Genomic DNA, 22,153 nt, shown 5'->3' on the forward strand with positions numbered 1-22,153 from the left:
CAGTTTTAGTACTAGAGTTATGCAGGCTTCAGCAGATGACTTGGCAAGTATTCTTTCCCTCTGCTTTCTAAAAGACTTTGTGGGTAAGGCTGACATTATTTCTTCCTTAAGTGTTTGGCTGACTTTACCAGTAAAGCTATTTAAGCCTGGCATTCTTTTTTAGGACACATTTCATCACAAGCAGAGATACAGGGTTAAGATATTCTACTTTTTTCTTGCATCTGTTTTAGTAAACTGTGTGTTATTACAGACACTCTAGTTGGTGTGAAATGGTATCTCATTGTGGTTTTAATTTGCATTTCTCTAATAATGATGTTGAGCATCTTTTCATATGCTTATATCCATTTGTATAATCTCTTTGATAAAATGTTTGTTCACATTTATCATCCTCTTTTTAAATTGGGTTTTTGAAAATTCTGGATACAAGTATATAAGCGTTTTGCAAATATTTTCTTCCAGTCTGTTGCTTACCTTTTCATTTTCTTAATGATCCTCTTTTGAAATAATGTTTTTGAATTTTGATAAGATCCAATTTATCGAATATTTTCTTTTATAGACCATACATTTCGTTATGTAAGAAATCTTTGCCTAACCTATAAAGATTTTCTTTACTTGCTAATATAAATATTTATAACAATCAATTTCCCTTTACGTACTGTTTTAGCTGTATCCCACAAACTTTGATATATTTGTTGCATTTTCATTATCATTTAAGTTAAAAATATTTTTGAGTTTCCTTGTGAATTCTTCAATCTATAGGTTACTTAGAAGTATTTTATTTAATTTCCAAATATTTAGGGCTCTTCCAGATATCATACTGTCATTAATTCTGTTGTGATCAGAGAACATACTTTGTAAAAAGTCAATCTTTTGACATTTACTGAGACTCCAGGCCCAGCATGTGGTGGCCTATTTTACTGAATGTTCCATTGCACATTTTTTTTTTTTTTTTTTTTTGAGATGGATTCTCGCTCTGTCGCCCAGGCTGGAGTGCAGTGGTGCAATCTCAGCTCACTGCAAGCTCCGCCTCCCGGGTTCACGCCATTCTCCTGCCTCAGCCTCTCCGAGTAGCTGGGACTACAGGCGCCCGCCACCACGCCCGGCTAATTTTTTGTGTTTTCAGTAGAGACAGGGTTTCACCGTGGTCTCGATCTCCTGACCTCGTGATCCGCCCGCCTCGGCCTCCCAAAGTGCTGGGATTACAAGCGTGAGCCACCGTGCCCGGCCTCCAATGCACATTTCAAAAGAATATGTATTCTGCACCTGTTTGGCCTAGTGTCCCATAAATGTAAATTAGATCAAGGTGACTGATAGTATTATTTCAAACTTCTGTAAGAAAACTGGTCCTTGTGCTCAGCTGCTCTAACAATTGCTGAGAGAAGACTATTAAAATATTCAAGTACAGGTCAGATGCGGTGGCTCATACCTGTAATTCTAGGCCGAGGCAGGAGGATCACTTGGGTCCAGGAGTTTGAGACCAGCCTGGGCAACAAAGTGAGACCTTGCAGCTACAAAAAATCAGAAAATTAGCCAGATGTGGTGGCATCCACCTATGGTCCCAGGTACACAGGAGGCAGAGGCAGGAGGATCTCTTGAGCCCAGGAGGTCGAGGCTGCAGTGAGCTATGTCTGAGCACTCCAGCTTGGGAGACAGAGCAAGACCCTGTCTCAAAAAAAAAAAAAAAAAAAAGAAAAAGAAAAAGAAAAAAAATTCAACTAGAATTGTAGATGTCCTAATTCAATTCTGTTTTTTTTTCTCCAACTACACTGAAGTTGTAATTAGGTATGTACACATTTAGGATTATGCGCTCCTTCTGTCATTATAAAATGTGCCCAAACGTATTCGGTAAAAGTTGTTTTGACATCTACTTGGTCTGGGATTACTGCTTACTGTTTTTACATCATCTTTCTCCACCCAATTACTTTCAACCTATCTGCTTTTATAATATATTTAACATGGATATATTGTAGAAAGTATATTATTGGATCTTGCTTTTTAAAATATAGTCTGACAGTCTCTGGCTTGCAATGTAATGTAGTTCATTTACATTTACTGTAATTATTGATATGGCTGGGTTTAAGCTATCATTTTGTTATTCGTTTTCTGTCTGTCTCATCTGATTTTTGCTCCTCTGTTCTTCCCTTCCTCACATTTTAATTTATTTATTGTTTGGGAGGAAGAGAGGGGATGGATTAGTTATATCAAGTTTTTTCCTAAAGTTTTGTTCTAGATATTATAATATACAGCCTTAACTCATCACAGTCTACTTAAAATTATTCTTGCATCACTTCACATAAAATATAAGACCCTTGGAATAATTTACTCCACCCTCTTCCTTTGTGCTGTTACTGTCATATATTTCATATTGATATGTTATAAACCCTATAATTAAATGTTATACATTTTGCATCAAACAGTTGCTTTTTAAAGAAATGGAGAAAAAAAAAGGCATTCTTACATTTACCCACATATTTACCATTTCCAGTGCTCTTTACCCCTTGTAGATCTAAGTTTCCATCTGGTATTATTTTCTTTCAGCCTGAAGAATTTCCTTTAGCATTTCCTATAGTGCAGGCTTGCTCACAATGGAGTCGAAGCTTTCATTTATTTAAAATATATTTTCATTTTCGAAGAAAATTTTCTCTAGAATGTTAGGTTGAGACTTTTGTTCCTTTAGCATTTTAAAGAGGTCAGTCCACTGTCCTCCAGTTTTAGTTGCTTTTTATGAGGAGTTGGCTGTCAGCTGTACTGTTGCTCCCCTGTGTATGTATCTTGTCTTTTGTTTCTCTGCTTGCAAGATTTTCTCTTTATCTCTGGTTTGACTATTGTACGTCTAAGTGCAGTTTCCTTTGCGTTTATCATGCTTGCAGTTCATTGAGCTTCTCAGATCTATAAGATACTATTTCATCAAATTTGGGAAATTTTAGGCCATTATTTCTTCAAAAAAAAAATTTTTTTTTTTTTTGTCCAATTCTTTCTCTGCTCTCCTTCTAGGACACCAACCATGCATATGCTAGACTACCTGATATTGTACTAAAGGGTCACTGAGGTTTTGTTCATTTTCCCCCAGTCTTTTCTGTGTTCTAGATTGGTTCATTTCTACTGATCTATCTCCAAGTTCAGTGAACCAATCTGTTGTTAAGCCTGTCAGATTTTCATGTCAGATACTGTGCTTTTCAATTCTAGAATTTCCATTTGATTCCCTTTTTATTTTCTTTTTTGGCTGAGATTCCCCATTTCTTTACTCATGATGACTACTTTTCCACTAAGTCCTTGAAATATTTATAATAGAGGCTTTAAAGTTCACATCTGCTAATTCCAACATGTAGATCATCTAGGGGTCTACTTCACTGATCGCCTTTTCTCCAGATTATGCATTATAATTCTGTGTTTCTTCTTGAGTTGTTAATGTTTCATTACATACTGGCCATCATGAATAAAACACTGGAGAAACTATGGATTCAGTTACCTTCCCTTGAAGTTACATCATTGGTGGTTATCATGAGGGTTGGTTTTATACTTTGTTTATACTATACTTTGTTTATTCTTAATCCTAGAATATAGTCTTTACTACTGAGCCACCACTCTTTTGAGATTTTGATGAAAATACTGAAGTGTTTGCTAAGCTCTCTAAGTAAAATTCCAAATTCTGTCTCCTTTGAGGGGGACAGAAACTGAACTCTCTGTTCATCTTTTTAAAGTTTTCAGTTGTTGCTTTTCACTAGCCCCTCTGGAGGTCCCTCTTGCATTAGCGGTTTAAGAGTCAACTAAAGATTTCAGAGGAGTTCACACGCAGACTGAAGAACTCCTCTTTATGCCTCAATTTCCAGCCTCTCTGGTAGCCCTAAACTCCATCCTTTGGTATCTCAAGCCAATAAAGCTTAGTTTTCTGCTTGCATTTTAGCACCACCTCAAACTGACTAGACTGGGAGTGCTTTCAAGGGGAAAAGCTGTATAAAAATAAATCTTAGGCCAGGCGCAGTGGCTCATGCCTGTAATCCCAGCACTTTGGGAGGCCAAGGCGGGTGAATCACCTGAGGTTGGGAGTTCAAGACCAGACTGACCAACATGGAGAAACCCTGTCTCTACTAAAAATACAAAATTAGCCGGGCATGGCGGCGCATGCCTGTGATCTCAGCTACTGGGGAGGCTGAGGCAGGAGAATCACTTAAACCTGGGAGGTGGAGGTTGCAGTGAGCTGAGATTGCACCACTGCACTCCAGCCTGGACAACAAGAGTGAAACTCCATCTCAATCAATCAATCTTAGCCAGCATGGTTCCTTTCTTTCAAGGGTCAAATTCTTCAGAGAACTGCTATACATATTCTGCTCAAGGTTTATAATTGTTATCTATGAGAGTTAGTCTAATACAAGCTTCTCTATCATTACCAGGACTCTTGGTTTTTTTCTGCCATTACCAGGACTCTTGTTTTTTTTTAGTTCAGTTTTACACTGTCTCCATCATTTTCTGTTCCCCTTCTTTACTTCTTCTTTTTTATTTTTCCTCAGAAAGAGTTCTGTATCTATTTTTAAAAAGGCAACTTCATGCCCAAATCCTTGGAATTATCCTTAACTTGCCTTTTTCTCTCACTCCCAGTATCTAACTCCTCTGGGTACTATCTTTCAAATAGATCCAGAATGTGATCCATTTTTATCATTTCAACTGCTACCAACAGATCCAAGCCATTCTCTTTTCTCCTCTAGAATATTTTAATAGTCTCTTAACTGGTCTCCCTGTGCCCTTCATTCATTCTCCATGTAACACTCCACAGACATAAGTTACCCTACTAAGACATAAGTTAAACGATGTCATTCTTCTGCTTAAACCTCTCCAATGTCTTTCCATTTTACTCAAAGTTAAAGCCCACAAGGTCCTATAAAATCTAGCACTTCTATGATCTTTTTGATCTTAGTTCCTATGACTTACCCTCTTCATTTTTTTCCAGCCACAAGAGCTTTCTCTTAACTCTTTAAGACTCAGGCATGCTTCTATTTCAAGGCATTTGTTCTGGGTGCTGTTAGCTATTTCTGTGACACTTTTATCCCAAATATCCACATGGTTCACTCCCCGACCATCTTTAGGTTTAGGTCTTTGCTCAAATGTCACTTTCTCAGTGAAGCCTTCCCTGGTTAGACCTTTTAATATTTTAACTCACCTCACTGAACTCATCATTTTCTGTTCCTTGTCCTTGCTTGTTTTTTGTTCATCTCATTTATAATAATCCAACATAAATATAATTTCCTTTTTTTACTGTTTATTGTCTTAGTAAAGATCTGTAAGGGCAGGGATTTTGGTATGTTTTGTTTACTACTTTTCTCTCCAGAGCCTAGAACAGTGTCTGGTACATAGTAGGCACTCAATAAAATACCTGTTGAATAAATGCATGATTGAATCAATGATGTATTTTGTTCTTTAGCTATCAGAAAAAAAAAAAGCTGCAGAGCCCTGTATGTGAAAATACAGGTAGGTGAAAACCATGTCAACCTCAGTGTATTGAACATTTATGTTTAAAATATCATAGACATTTCTTTTACAATGTCCATTGGCTATATGAGCTAGGGTAGGGCTGGCTATATAAGCTAGGGCATTTAATGTCACATGAAAGTTGTGTGTATGTATATGTGTATAACAGGTCTCCCCAAAGTAGACAATATCTAATTAAATTCTACAGAGCAGAATTTCAAAGATGAATTAGTATGCCTGGCAGAAATTTTAGAAAGACAAGTGGTTCTTAACGTAACTCAGATGACAGCACATATGGAAGACATGGTGTTCCTTGAAAAATACTTACTATATGCCTTTATGCCACTAGTAATAATACGGTCCTTACCACTGAGGATCTTAAAGACTAGGGGAAGAGATGGACAGAAGTAATGACCACACAGTATGCCATGTAGCTAAAGATAAACAGTAAGGGAATGGCTACACCGAGGTAGCCATATGAGGCTTACAATGGCTTCCATAAAGACCTGACACTTGATCTAAGACTTAAAGAACAACAGATTACACAGGTAAAGAAGAAAATAAAGGAATTTTTAGGTAGATATTTTTATGTACATATGCAAAAGCATGAATGTAAAAGCATGCAAAAGATGTAAAGAAGGAACTGCAAAAAGTAGTCTGGTGAAACTACCTGTGGATACTGCAAAAGATGAGGCTGAATGAGACATAAACAGGCTGGAACATCAGTAACTAGTTTGATCTCCGCATACAACTAAGAGAACTTTTACTTGTAGAAGATGACTAAATTATAGTATAGCAATATAAAATCATAATCGTAAGTACACAAGGCCATAAAAATCTCTCAAGGTAATCATGACTGATGGCTGAGTGTCTGATAATATTCATTTGCTACATGCTAATTTAACTCTACTGATTAGTTGCTTACTATTGCCTGTTAGCACTTGCCTAAAGGGGCCTCAAAAATTTAAAAACTTATTGAAGAAAAATCCTTAAGACAGAGAAAATTCTACTAATTCATTTTCCAGTAAATTGGGAAAGGACTATGCATATTATTTGACACTAAGTGACAGAAATACTTGATTCACAATACTACTGTATAATAGGAAGACAGAGTGAAAGACTCAATGAGTTAGGTCTATGTTACAGGAAATTTGGGAGGTATTCTTTCAGACACCAAAGTCACATAGTAAGTGTAGCAAAAGACTAATTAACTAGCAGTCTTGGCTATCTAGAAAACAGCAGGGAAATTGGAAGTAAGCAAAACATTTGCTCAACAACCAAACAGAGAATGCAAGGCCCATGTATTTTATTTACAGGAGAAAGTCCTGACGTTTTCATTCAAAGCCTTTTAATCTTAGGCATAATTTAAACAAACATAGCACTTGCATCCTCACTCATAGGACATTGCTGTAAAAAATAGAGGTGGGTGATGGGATGGGAATAAGGTATTATATTATGGTTCACAGACATCACAAGAAATTTAAGGTCACAGCCTTACCACAAAGGATACAGAAAAACTGTATAAAGCGAACACAGGAACACAAAAAGCACAGCAGTCCAAGGCATTTAGCTGCAGAGTAAATGCATTTAGCTGGAGTAAACAGCTGCACACACCCTTAAGCAGCCCTGAAAATATCACTAAATCAGAATCCATATAACAATTAATATTATCAATGGTAGCCCCAAGTCATCTAGAAGATGTTAACTTACGTTCAATGAACTCTTTTTTAGAAGGCAGGCAAGCATGTAATATATTTTGGAAAAATCCATCAAAATAGTTAAAACAAAAAGCATGGAAGCTTAAAACTGCAGGCTTTGGTAAATAAGCTTGAAATTTCATATTTCATTCCTCCAATGTCATTCCAAAATTTTAAACTTCTTAATGCTTAAAAACAACATAGCTTCTAATGTGTCTATCTTATACCTCTAGTAGCCTCATCATTCTAGAGAATTTTGTCCTCTTAAAATCAGTGGACAGGACAGAGATTCTTTTTTTTTTTTTCTTTCCTTTTTTTTGGAGACAGTCTCATTCTGTTACCCAGGCTGGAGTACAGTGGCACCATCTTGGCTCACTGTAGCCTCCACCTCCCAGGTTCAAGCAATTCTCCTGCCTCAGCCTCCCAAGTAGCTGGGACTACAGATGCACGCCACCACACCTGGCTAATTTTTGTATTTTTAGTAGAGATGGGGTTTCACCGCGTTGGCCAAGATGGTCTTTATCTCCCGACCTCGTGATCCGCCTGCCTCAGCCTCCCAAAGTGTTGGATCACGGGCGTGAGCCACCGCGCCCGGCCAGAACAGAGGTTCTTAACTTGAGAATCACAGATGAACTTTAGGTCTATGAACTCCCTGATATTATATGCAAAATTTTGTGTCTATGAACTCCCTGAAGTTAAATGCAAAATTTTTTGTCTATGTTTGTAGGTACAGTTTTCTAGCCATAGCTATCTAATTCTTAAAGAAGATTATAAACCAAAAAATTCTTCAGAATATTGGTTTAGATTAGAAAATGCTTTAAATGAGGAAAAAAGAACTCATTTATTCATAGAGAATGACTAATTTACCTTAACTTTTATTTAAATGTACTATTAATGTAAACATAATTAGCACCCAGTGCTATGCATAGGTGAGAACATTTATATAGTATTCAGTAAGTTATAATTTCTAAAACATTCAAAATATGCTTAGCTTAGAAAATGCTATCTGGGCTGGGCGCGCTGGCTCACGCCTGTAATCTCAGCACTTTAGGAGGCCGACGGAGCAGGTCACGAGGTCAGGAGTTCAAGACCAGCCTGGCCAACACAGTGAAACCCCGTCTCCACTAAAAATACAAAAATTCGCTGGGTGTGGTGGCAGGCGCCTGTAATCCCAGCTACTAGGGAGGCTGAGGCAGGACAATCACTTGAATCCGGGAGGCAGAGGTTGCAGTGAGCCAAGATCATGCCACTGCCCTCCAGCCTGAGTGACAGAGACTCCATCTCAAAAAAAAAATAAATATAAATAGCTATCTGGAAAGGCATGTATGTAGCCTATTGACTTTTAGTTATTTGAGTATGTAAATGTTGTAACAAATTATCTGGGTAATATACCCAAAAGTATAATGCATTTGGTTTCTTACATCTTTCTAATATACTGGGACACACGTAGTCATTCTGGTTAAGCCATTCCTAAGGAAGAATTATGAAATAAAAATTTTTTCTTATCACTCTACTATTCACGAGTCTCCACTGAAGCACTCTACTTAACTGTGTTATATCCTCTTTAAAGCACCCTATGTCTGATGTATTATTACAGAATTTACAGCAGAAGCTGTCTTAACAGATCTTTACCTAACAGATTTGATGGATTAACAGACTCTCCATTTCCTCTGTAAAACATACTGAATGTTGCTCACGGGGTGCTACACACTTGTGGTTGCTTGGGTACTCTGTTAAGCCTGCGTCCTTCTACTTCCATGGGTTAGGCTGTTTTGCTTACTAAATCCATTGGGTTTGTTGCTAAACTTATTTATGCTAGTTTTCTATGTTGTAATTATAATTTACTTTATGTAAAGAGACAAAGTAAGTGCCCACTACCAAGAGGTTTATTACTTATTTGAAAATCAGGTAAATGCTTTGAAAAGCCTCTAAAAAGGAGACACATACCTCCACAATTAAGGCTGATTTATGTGGGGGTAAGACAGCTGTAAAAGACTAACATAACTATCCTGAAAATCTAAGAGGATTTTGTGCTTGAATTACTTTTCAAGTATCTAAGTTCTAGATTACTTTCGAGAAATCAACCTGAAAACTGATGCATTATGGGTATATTTACACAAGAAAGACAGGAAATCTGATCTATAGATCCATAGTCAAAGAAAGAATCTTGGTTCTCTATCAAAATGCTGGTAAACAAATACATAAATATTTAAGATCTGTATGCATCTTTTTGTTTATTTTAAAATGATTCTCGCTTTAACCAACCTTTTGGTTTGGTTAAGTGAACATCTCTGGATCCTGATCATTTTGGACAGAAGGGATTCTACTATATAGATGTGATCTGTCATCTAGATACTAAATTCTTCTTGCTAAAATATCAGAAGCTAATGGCCTTCTGTGGATAATTCCTTTTTTTTTTTTTTTGAGATGGAGTCTTGCTCTGTCACCCAGGCTACAGTGCAGTGGCACGATCTCAGCTTACTGCTGAGAATCAAGCGATTCTCCTGCCTCTGCCTCCAGAGCAGCTGGGACTACAAGCATGCGCCACCACGCCCGGCTAATTTTTTTGTATTTTTAGTGGAGATGGGGTTTCGCCATGTTGGTCAGGCTGGTCTCAAACTCCTGACCTCAAGTGATCCGCCCGCCTTGGCCTCCCAAAGTGCTAGGATTACAGGCATGAGCCACCACACCTGGCCTTCTGTGGAAAATTAACCCAACGGAATAAACTCAAAAGTAGTTTATTTAAAGGACTGTGTCAGTCTACTGAAGGATAAGCTTTGCCTCTCTGCAGCTCTCAAATCACACTGTAGGAAGACGGCTTCATTTACACAAATAGCCCACTTGTAAAGGCAACAGAATCTTCACACAAGGCAAATTATTAAGTCATCCACCTTGGGGTTAGCTTAGCTAAGAGCCTAGGATGAATTTGACAACCGTATAGGGATCACAATCTATGGTATAACTGTGGGAATTTTTGGCTGATATTTCCAAGCAAAGGACAGAAATATTCTCATTTATTAGATATGGAATCTTGCTAATTTTGCCTCTGAGAGTTAAAGAAACTCCCATGTTCTAAGAGGTTTAGCTGTTGCTCTTTGATAAATAACAGTATGGATTACTATGGATTTTTAGAAAACAGAGCACACTGAAGGAACACCATTTTCAGAAACTCAAGAAATTTAATGTGAGAAAAACATAATATACATGGGGTTACTGTCAAATGTTTTTTCATTCTTAGTACGTATGTATCAGTGTGAGAAACCATAAACTACAGTAATATTACTGAAAGGATTCACTAGAGTCACAATAAGCGGCAAAGAAATCTCCACTGAGAACCAGGAAAAAACCCACAATAAAGCATAAACACAACTACCTGGCTGTTTGTGGTAGGTGAGCTCTCTGCTTGTTAAGCAGAACCATCGTTTCTTAAAATTCTTTTTTCCAATCCGAGTTCTTCCTTGAGCTCTTTTATACATCTCACTGCCAACATAACAGATGTAAACATTTAGCTATAAAAATTAAAAGTTAATCCAAAACAAAAAGTATCCTTTAATTTTAAATGACATGAATAGTACTGTAAGATTATATTAAATATATAAAAATGTTTTTGCTATCCATGACTGTTGCATTTATTTTGGCCATACTAAAGGAATAAGGTCTTTAATTAATATTTTTAATTGTACTATACAGAACAAAAAAGGGCCAAATGAGTGATTCCCCCCCTTAACTTACAATAAACACTTTACATTAAGACTAATAGTGCTGCTACTTTTTTAAAGTACTCTAAATACCCATCATCTCACTATAACTGCAAAACAACTCTAGGACTGTATGCACAGGAAATCATGCTTTTCTGCCATAAAGTTTGTCGGACAGTAAAGGTGACTTACCTGACTGCTAATTTTGGCAGTTCTAACACAGAACACAAAGCCAAATCTCCTGACTCTTAGACCCACGCTTTTTGTACTTACTTAATATCTATACTGATATATGACTTTCATGTCTAATTTGATTAAATTACCCTTCTTTCAGGTGCACAGGCTCACTCGTACCACTGGACTCTTTAGTTTCAGTAGATGAAATTTCATCCAAGAACTAAATGGGGAAATGGGCAAATATTACACTGTGTGATAAGGTACATTATAAAAAATTCAGTTTATCTTACATGTCATTGATTATAATGGGAAGTTCATTATTAATGAATACACATAATAGTAACTTATAAAACAAAACACGTATTTAATTACAGAGGAAATCCCTAATTTACAAATGACAAGTATTATAAAAGTATTATTTATTTATTTATTTATTTATTTATTTATTTATTTATTTATTTATTTATTTATGTGGAGACAGAGGCTCACTCTGTTGCCCAGGCTGGAGTGCAGTGGTGCAATCTCGGCTCACTGCAACCTCTCCCTCCTGGGTTCAAGTGATTCTCATGCCTCAGCTTCCCAAGTAGCTGGGATTACAGGCATGTGCCACCATACCCAGCTAATTTTTTTGAATTTTAGTACAGACAGGGTTACACTATGTTGGCCAGGCTGGTCTTGAACTCCTGGCCTCAAGTGATCTGCCTGACTCAGCCTACCAAAGTGCTAGGATTACATGTGTGAGCCACCGTGCCCAGTCTAAAACTTTGTTCTTAAGTTACTTAAAACCCAGAACATATTTCCTTGTAGGAATAATTAAATCCATAATTCCTTAACTGCAATTCTGAAATACATAACACTCTGAAAACAAAGTTTTTTAATCTTGTCTTTGATTTGAAGTACTCATTTAGGGGTATAACTTAACCTGAACTGGTGTAAGGCTATTTACACTCTGTACTTATATTACTTACTGTAAGTATTCATACACTGTATTAATGTATTTGATTGTGGGGTGCTACCCTAGGCTCTGTGTATTTGATTGTGGGGTGCTAACCTAGGCTCCACTGGGGGGTGTTACATATAGTATATACTGATTACCTTTTGAAACTCTGAAAAACTGAATTCTGAAATACTTTTGGTCCCAATAATTTTACATATAAGATTGTGAACCTTTATTATAGGTTAAGGATCACCAAAGTATGGCTCAGAGGGCCACGTTTGACCTGTAGCCTGTTTTTGTAAGGGCCATAAGAATACACGTTGAACATCCTTAATCTGAAAAATCCCAAATGTTCCAAAACCCAAAACTTTTTGAGTGCCAACAGGATATTCAAAGGAAATGCTTGCTGGTGCATTCTGGATTTTGAATTTTGGATTTTAAGATTGGGGTGCTCAACCAGTTAAAAAAATATATATGGAGAGACAGAGAATGAATAAAAGTATTTCAAAATTTGAAAAAAATCCAAAATCCAAAACACTTCTGGTCTCAAGCATTTTTGATAAAGGATACTCAGCCTGTAACTATTACCTTTCTAAATGTGACAATCAGGGTTACATTTAGGATTGTGAAAGGGTTGTGAAAACAAAGACTAAGTGGCAGAGACCTTATGTGATCAGCAAAGCCTAAAATATTTTCTCACTGTCCCTTTACAGAAAAGAGTTTGCCAACTTCTATTACATATAACTGACTTTAGCTCTGAGAGATGTTATTTCACAGTCATGACCGAAGTGTAAACAGATTATCTGGGATAATCTGGAAATCTGATCACCATTTATAAACTTTCCATCAAGAAAATTTATAGTATCCATCTTTACCAAGTCAGCCAGTGAAGAACATTTAACTTCATAAATATGCTGCCTTGACTGGTCAAGGGCTTTTTAGTATTTGGCTGTCTCTTCATGGGAAAGGGAAATTAGCAGTTCAAGGAACAATTCCTTTTTCTTTTCTTTTTCTTTTTTTGAGATGGAGTTTTGTTCTGTCGTCCAGGCTGGAGTGCAATGGTGCGATCTTGGCTCACTTCAACCTCCACCTCTCAGGTTCAAGTGATTCTCCTGCCTCAGCCTCCCGAGTAACTGGGACTACAGGCGCCTGCCACCGTGCCTGGCTAATTTTTGTATTTTTAGTAGCGACAGGGTTTTACCATATTGGCCAGGCTGGTCTTGAGCTCCTGATCTTGTGATCTGCCTGCCTTGGCCCCCCAAAGTGCTGGGATTACAGGTGTGAGCCACCGTGCCTGGACAGAACAATTCTTTTCTTTCTTTCTTTCTTTTTTCTTTTAATCTACCATTACCTTGATTTTGAGGAACAATTCTTGTTCTTAAAGAAGAATCCTATTTTGCCCCCTAAATGAGCTATCCATTTATTTAGTTCATTAGGTGGATATTACAAACTCAGAGAGGGTCTGCATTTCTTTGCTTTTTCCTTTATACTTTTCTACGTTGTTCTGCTTAGGACTTAAAAACAAACCACATTCCAATAAGGATGGTATTGAGGCTCCAGTGCCTATTCTAAAGTGGAATTTGTAGGCGCAGCCATTTTCTCCTAAGAGTGGCTGACGATTGCCTGCCAGAGCTCAGACTTAAGGAGTTTTGAAATGGAATGTTTACTTCTGTTTGCTGAGAGAAAATATTAGTAAGTGAAAGAACAAGAACAGAGTTCCTTTTGCATTATATGTCGGTAATGTGGGTACAAGTATCCAAGGGAACTGAAGAAGTGCCCTATCACAGCATCAATTCTCCCAGATAGACCATACACTAATGGAGTCTGAGTTATGTGAATATTTTATTTCTTAATATATACCTGAAGTCACTGATTTGTTAGCAAATATTTATTATTTATAATAATTTATTTTATTTTTTTGAGACAGAGTTTTGCTCTTGTTGCTCAAGCTGGAGTGCAATGGCACGATCTCAGCTCACTGCAACCTCTACCTCCTGGGTTCAAGCGATTCTCCTGCCTCAGCCTCCCTAGTAGCTGGGATTACAGGCACGTGCCACCAGGCCTGGCTAATTTTTTGTATTTTTAGTAGAAACAGGGTTTCACCGGCCGGGCGCGGTGGCTCAAGCTTGTAATCCCAGCACTTTGGGAGGCCCAGGCGGGCGGATCACGAGGTCAGGAGATCGAGACCATCTTGGCTAACACGGTGAAACCCCGTCTCTACTAAAAAAAATACAAAAAATTTGCCGGGCGTGTTGGCAGGCGCCTGTAGTCCCAGCTACTGGGGAGGCTGAGGCAGGAGAATGGCGTGAACCCGGGAGGCGGAGCTTGCAGTGAGCCGAGAGCGCGCCACTGCACTCCAGCCTGGGTGACAGAGCGAGACTCCGTCTCAAAAAAAAAAAAAAAAAAGAAACAGGGTTTCACCATGTTAGCCAGGCTGGTCTCCAACTCCTGACCTCAGGTGATCCGCCCGCTTCGGCCTCCCAACGTGCTGGGATGACAGGCGTGAGCCACTGCGCCCAGCCAATAATTTATTTATTATAATTCTTAAGGAACTATGGGGTAAATACAGAGATATAAAGTGAAAGAAAACCCAGTAATTAAGATGGACTATAGGCAGGGTGACTATAGGTCCCAGTTTGCTCAGGACCATCCCTATCAGGACCATCCCTATCAGGACCATCCCTATCAGGACCATCCCTATCAGGACCATCCCTATCAGGACCATCCCTATCAGGACCATCCCTATCAGGACCATTCCTATCAGGACCATCCCTATCAGGACCATTCCTATCAGGACCATCCCTATCAGGACCATCCCTATCAGGACCATTCCTATCAGGACCATCCCTATCAGGACCATCCCTATCAGGACCATCCCTATCAGGACCATCCCTATCAGGACCATCCCTATCAGGACCATCCCTATCAGGACCATTCCTATCAGGACCATCCCTATCAGGACCATTCCTATCATCCCAGAATAATCACAAATAGTATTTTTCACTCTTAAAAGTGTTCTGGTTTAGACAACAAATTATATGGTCACCTTGTTTATAGAACTATCCAGGTTATCCTTTCTAAACTCTGCAGGGAATAGCATATGATTCAGAGTCATACTCTGTTTTCTTCTGCATCAATAGTAAATGTCACTAGTCAGAGTGCCAATATAAAATGAGAAATTGAGCTTCACAAGCTTTTACAATTTATAGCACTGCACATATCTTGTTGTAACTACTAAATAGGAAACTAGGATATTAGGGCAAAATACCCTATGTCAGCTTAGGGATCTAGAACCAAATCTGAGACAGAGGCACACTATGGCGATAGTCCATTAGAATGTTGAGTGGGTGACTCAGAGCAGATCAGGAACAGACTAAACTCCTGGAACCCTTAAATCCTTTCTCCACTGACATTATCAACTCTACACATTCTGATTATATCAGGGGAGAAAAAATCAGATGCTACCATAGCCTCGGTCACAAAACATGGAAAAACAACCCTCAAACAAAAGACAGTACATCATAATCTTGCCAATAAAAGTCTGCCTACGGTGTCACAAATGTTTCAACAATGTCTGAAAAATAAAAGGGCAGCTTTTTATTTGCCTATTCTTTTGAAAGACTTTCTCCTCAAAAGCCTTCAATGGTTGCCTAAAAAAATCTTGGTTAAACAGGCACTATTCCAGATGAAAAACATTCCAACGGACTTTAATTTTTTAAATCATCATTTTTCACTTACTAAGTCTCTCTAAGAACCCTAAATATAAAAAAAGGCTCAAACATGTATCTCAACAAAATAAATACTCTGGCAACCAACTGCTAGTTGTGCTACAGAAATTGAATGAAGTCTTTAACATTTGGCTTTGCTAATTTGGATTCATTAAGACTGTGATACATAAAATACAGTACTTTCTTCAGGCCCAGTTTAGATATAATTCATTTCTTTCCGTATTTTTTAATTCTTAACTTCTAGACTATATGGGATAGAGTACTTCAAAGGTAACTTTTCTTTATAAATTTTCAGCATTTTACAATAATGCTACATTTTGTTTAGATGATTCAGGACTAAGGACTCAAGAAATTAAAGATCCTTTCAAAACATTCTCAACTTCTAAGTACAGTGATTTTTGTATGCTGCAGGCCTTGTGTTAGGATATTATATACTATAGGCTTTTGTACATTTATAGTAGCTTTCCTCAGGTTACTACCATAAATTTATATTGTTCATTAAATGTTCAATAATGTATATATTTTTTACTATGGCAATTAAGTGCCCACTCTACATCAGGCACCATACAAAGCCTTTACCCCCAGAGACCAGAGGTTCTCAACCAGAGGCAATTCTGTCCCTCAAGGAACATTTGGCAATACCTGGAGGCATGCTTGGCTGTCAAAACAGAGGCATACTTCTTGCATCTAAGGGGTAGAGGCCAGGGATGCTGCTAAATATCCTGCAACGCATAAGCCAGCCCCTCAGAATCAAGAATTATCTGGCCCCAAAAGCCAATAGCGTCACTTTGAGAAATCCTAACCCTAGACATCTGTAATTTGTGTTTCTAATGCACTGGCAAAAGTAGTTGTTGTTAAACTTATTTAGGTATTTTCAAAGCTTAAAAGCACAGCTTTGTGTAAGAAGAAAAAAGAAAAATGAAGCCTTTTTGATGAACAGTTTAAACATTATTATTTAAACTGGGGATTGATAATAATAATATATATAAAATGTTATTTCCCCTATGTTATATGAAATAAATATTAACAATTCCAGAATAAAACCATCATACCTTTTTAACTGCTATAATATATCCTTCTTCTTGAAACATTTTGAAAAATTCACACATGAATGTCTCTTTGAAACTTGACTAAGAAAAAACAAACACAGGGTTTATATGTGTTAAACAGAGAATTAAAAATAGAATGGACTGTATTTTTAAGCTGAGGATTCAGGCCTAAAAGGACTCAATTATATATTTTCAGAGAGTTCAGGGCTTGGAGTGGAAGACTTCTTTCAAAGCTGTCATGTGATTATGGCCCAAGCAGGCAGGCAGACAGACTGTCCTGCACCTCCTTACTAGGCTCTCGTCTTATTTAGCAGTTTTCATGAAACTGTCTGCTTTTTTTTTTTTTAATGTTCTCATTACACTTTTTTTCTTTTTTAAATTTCTAGAGACAGGGTCTTGCTATGTTGCTGGGACTGGAGTGCAGTGGCTATTCACAGGTGCCATCATTGTGCACTACAGCCTTGAACTCCTGGCCTCAAGTCATCTTCCCGCTTCAGCTTCCTGGGATTAAAGACACAAGTCACCATGCCCAGCTTCTGAAACTGTCCTCTTTAACAGGTGACTAAGAGAGTATCTACTTAAAAGACAGCTATTATGTCTGTGTGTGTGTGTGTGTGTGTATATATACACACATATATGTTTTGTTTTTAATTTGGAAGAAGGTAAGTCAAGGACAAAGGATCATAGGATGTAACATTTAGAAGTGTAAAAACAAAATAAAAGATATAAGGACTTACCTTGCTTTTGGACAGACTCCCCCAGCTTCCCAAAGTTTGTATAGTTTTTGAGATGAGAGTTAATGTTCTAATTGTCTGTGCATCCTAAAGAATGTAAAAAAGACCAAAACTACTAAGTTTTCAAGAAAATAATTTGTATAAAAAAGTAGAATAGAGTAAATGGACTACATTGCTGTAAAACAATGACTCAAAAACGTTCAAACCATCCACAGTTAAAATCTAGCTAAGGCTGGGTACAACTCACCAGCCTAAGGAATTAAGAGACTAAAGAAGCCATATATAATTAACAATTCTTCGCAAAGTAATTATTAAAGATGTGGTGCTTTTAAAAGTCATATGTGTATGTATATATATATATATATATATATATATATTTCTTTCTTTTTTTTTTTTTCCTGAGATGGAGTCTCGCTCTGTTGCCCAGGCTGGAGTGTAGTGGCGTAACCTCAGCTCACTGTAACCTCCACCTTCTGGGTTCAAGCGATTCTCCTGTCTCAGCTTCCTAAGTAGCTGGGATTACAGGTGCCTGTCACCACGCCTGGCTAATTTTTGTATTTTTAGTAGAGACAGGGTTTTGCCATGTTGGCCAGGCTGGTCTTGAACTCCTGACCTCAGGTGATCTGCCCGACTTGGCCTCCCGAAGTGCTGGGATTACAGGCATGAGCCTTTTGGCACCAGCCAAAAGCCATAATTTTATCAATATTATATATAAGTTGTTTCATACAGTATGGCACCTTGGATTACCTGACAAATTATAGTCACTTCTGGAATAGTCACTTCTACTTTACTACCTTGTAACTTAAAATGGCAGTTTTAGATGTTCCAAATTTTCTGTGCTCAGCTCACCTCTAAACATATTCAATACTTTAAATGGCTTTTGCAATTAACTCTTTTCACCACGGAAGCAAAGACCTAAATTCAGCTTAGGAAATGTGAAGTCACCTAGTTCTTTTTGGATCTTACCAGAGGGTGATTATTTGGGTCTATTATCCAAGAGGTTTTTCAGGCCTGTCTATCTGAAAGAAGTAATATATAGTAGTATATAAAATTGACTAAATGGTATTCCCTCAGGAATCTTTGCTCCTTCATTTTTTTTTAAATTGAAATGTAATTTACATATGACAAAATGAATAGGTCTTAAATGAATACCCTGCTGAATTTTCACCAATCCATACATTTGTGTAAGTTTCTATCAAAACACAGACCATTTTTATTTGTTTTAAGGATTCAAGTAAACAGTATCTTGCATCTAAAGACATATCCAGAAAAATTTAGATACAGAAAAGCTTTAGTTTGATTTTTGGCTCAAATTCCTTAATATTTTAGTATCCCCCCCCACCCCCACATTGAAAATAGGCAATGAATGTGAAGGGGAAGAGATGACCAGAATATAAGGTAATCTGGAAAGGAAGGAATATCTGAAATATGATCCTTCTAAAATAGATACACACCTAAATTAAGGCTATTCAGAAAACATTTTAGCTGTAACATCTGGGATTTCATTATATCCATAAAAGGTCCCTACAATTCTCTGTCTTTGAAGAAAATAATATTCTTAAAGATGTCCTGGCACCTGCACTCACGTTTCTTGCAGCACTATTTACAATAGCAAAGTCATAGAACCAACCTAAGTATCCACCAACATCTGTTACAGGAATATGCAAATTCAAGTATGAATACAAGGCAGACTCACAAGTTCAGAAGTAGGTGTTCTGTTTATGTCCAGAATGTTGCTACCAGGCTTTCACTGCCTCAGAGTTCTGTGCAGCTTTAGTAACAAAGCCACAGAATGGACAGCCCTGTGAACAAAAGGACACTGGCCCACTCTCTGCTGGGGCTACTCACAGACCATTTATCCTTTGGCAAGAAAGGGCATGGTGCTGCCACTGCAACATGGTTCTATTCAGTTCTCACAAAGTTAAGTGAGTGTCAATGCCATGTAGCCGTTGAGAGAAGAAATGGGTATTCAGAACCTGGTTCAACTCTAAAACTCATGTGTTTTCCCTACACTATTGAGCAACTCCTCTTGGCTGTCAGTTTCCTAAGGGCAAAGAGTATCTTATTCACCACTGCATCTCCAGTACTGAGCATGAAATGATACATTATAGGTACTTGAACATCTGTCTAAGAGGTTGAAAGGGATAGGATTAAGCTCACAGACGATAAAGACTGACTGAATTTGAATCCCAGTTAAATCCAGTTCAAATTGAGTAAGATCAAATCATAATTTGTCAGTTGTGTGGGCCTGGAAAAGTTACTGTATTGTGATTTCCTTATCTGCACATGTGGATGGTAACAGAATTTACCTTACGGGGTTGCTAGGAAGACCAAATAAGTTAAAACATAAAGTAGTTAGAACAAGGCCCAGTACAAAGCACTAAATAAATGTGGACTATTATTATTATTTGTTATGCAAATCAGCAACTAAGAGCAATTAGATAAGATTATAAAGTATTTGGAACATAAAAGCTTAAAGAATCAGCCAAATTACACCATATAAGAAGGAATCAGAAGTATAGCAAAAATAAATAATTTTAAAAATTAAGAAATAAACATGTAAATCTATGCAGTGGAGATTTAGATTTTTGGTAATTAAATAGGACTCCAGAACAAAGATTGCATGCTTAAAAATTTTTTAAATCTCATATGTTTACAGTATTACCTCAGGTAAATAAAAAGTAAAAATACTGATATATTTAACAAGTTATATTCCAATAAAAGTTCCTACACCTTTCATTATACTGCATTCTTGGTTTCTTTTTCTGTTTTACTGTTAATGCTTACCCAGTTCACCTGCCATTTAATATTTTCTAATTATATGCTGTCAGTTTCATTGCTACTGAAATCTTCTATCTTAGATGCTGTTTCTAAATTAAATGGAATTTCTCTTGTAGCCTTCTTTCTTAGAGAAGAGCCTCTTCAAATTTCTGTGAAATTTAAAAATATCTGCAAAATTAACCTATTTTAATAAATCAGGAAAGCAGATTTTGTTTAAATAAAAAATCTATCAAAATGAAACCTGTAACTAATGAAAAAAAATCTTATGGAAATTTACAAACACACACAGTAGCAGATGAAAAAATATAATAAATCCCCTTTGTACTCATCACCAAGCTTCAATAGTTAACAACATTTTATTACTCTTGTAGAACATATTTTAACAACAACAAAAAATAGGATTATTAGCCTCACTTGAAAGACTGAAACGGCCAAGAAAAATGCTGAGTAAATTTAAGGATCAGTTATAAGAAAATACAGCCCAGTGAAATTAGTTTATCTTTTCTTCGTTTTAATAAAAATTTAAAAAATGGAATAAAGCTTTCAGAAGAACGAACACTTACTGGATGATGAGGTCGCAAATGAAAAGTATGAGGTGATACTACGGCTACAGCAAAGAAACGAAGAAATACAAAGCTGCTCACTGCAGAATACTGAACATGAGGGTCATCTGCAGGAAAAAAATGGTGAAATGTCATGCACAAAAACACTCAATTAAAAAACAAAGATGATAAATTAAAAAATATAGAAAAGACATGTAAACTAGGAGAGCAACATAATTTGTCTAGTAAGAACTGAGTTGATGAAATGATAGTGATATTTATGACTAAATTAAAAGAAAACCCCCTATGATTAAAAAAATCCAAAAGAAGAAATAATATGAAAAAAGACAAAAATGCTAGGTTTTCAGAAATATTTTAATTTGAAAAATACCTCTTTCCTCACCTGCAAGAGACTGCTAAAATTACAACAAAAATAAAAGTAGTATCTAGCACTACCTAGTGGTAACACTGAATCCCTTAAGAGTATGATACAAGGCTACTTTCAGTTTTAGGTTCTTGTTTCAATTTCCCCCCCAAAAATCTTGATAATATCAAAAGTTATGCAACAAAAACAATTAGGCAGAAATGTTTACTTTAAAAAGCTATCAATAGTCCATAAATAAAAATGCAGATGAACTGAAGACTACTGGTGGCTTTGATCATTCACCTACAACTTTCGTTTCAGACTGGAGTCAACACTTTACCCAACAATCAGACAAATGGTGGTGAAGCAGATGGCGAGGGAAAGAATCTTTAGGTTTGGTTCGAGTTTTAACTCTTCTAAGTCATTCAGTAGGTAACCATTAACAAGTCGTTTAATTTGTCATTCTTTAATAATATCTGCTTTCTACCTGCTGTCTGCCCTGCCCTCCTACCTCTCCTTCCCCCGTTCTTCTAGGGTAGTAAGAACAACAAAAAACAGAGAATATGAAACACTTATGGCAACAAAACTGTCACTACTATAGTCCACTGAGGATATGATACCCATATTAATAGTTAAGTCAACAAAAACATAACTAAAGAGATACATCTGAATGTATATAAAAACATAAAGTGTTGGCCGGATGCGGTGGCCCACGCCTGTAATTCCAGCACTTTGGGAGGCCGAGGTGGGCGGATCATCTGAGGTCAGGAGTTTGAGACCAGCCTGACCAACATGGAGAAACCCTGTCTCTACTAAAAATTAGCCAGGCGTGGAGGTACATGTCTGTAATCCCAGCAACTCGGGGGGCTGGAAACCTGGGAGGCGGAGCTGCAGTGAGCTGAGATTGTGCCATTGCACTCCAGCCTGGACAATAAGAGTGAAACTCGGTCTCAAAAACAAAAACAAAACCCAAAAAAGCCCCA

The 22,153-nt window shown here is 37.2% G+C and overlaps 1 protein-coding gene across 3 annotated transcripts in view; it reads right to left on the reverse strand.

The window, feature by feature from the left end:
* RASA2 (RAS p21 protein activator 2) overlaps positions 1 to 22,153 on the reverse strand; it is a 128,917-nt gene that overhangs the window by 17,348 nt on the left and 89,416 nt on the right. The window contains exons 15-20 of one of the 3 annotated variants that reach the window (XM_055295201.2): positions 20,828 to 20,934; positions 17,487 to 17,570; positions 16,753 to 16,830; positions 11,182 to 11,255; positions 10,534 to 10,640; positions 7,174 to 7,185 (exon numbers count right to left, since the gene is read on the reverse strand). In XM_055295201.2, the coding sequence (XP_055151176.1) occupies positions 7,174 to 7,185; positions 10,534 to 10,640; positions 11,182 to 11,255; positions 16,753 to 16,830; positions 17,487 to 17,570; positions 20,828 to 20,934 (462 nt within the window). Of the gene's footprint in view, positions 1 to 7,173; positions 7,186 to 10,530; positions 10,641 to 11,181; positions 11,256 to 16,752; positions 16,831 to 17,486; positions 17,571 to 20,827; positions 20,935 to 22,153 lie in introns of all 3 variants that reach the window. The other 2 variants (XM_055295202.2, XM_055295204.2) reach the window with 2 other exon arrangements.

This window comes from Symphalangus syndactylus, chromosome 10, assembly GCF_028878055.3.
Source record: "Symphalangus syndactylus isolate Jambi chromosome 10, NHGRI_mSymSyn1-v2.1_pri, whole genome shotgun sequence".
Lineage (NCBI taxonomy): Eukaryota > Metazoa > Chordata > Mammalia > Primates > Hylobatidae > Symphalangus > Symphalangus syndactylus.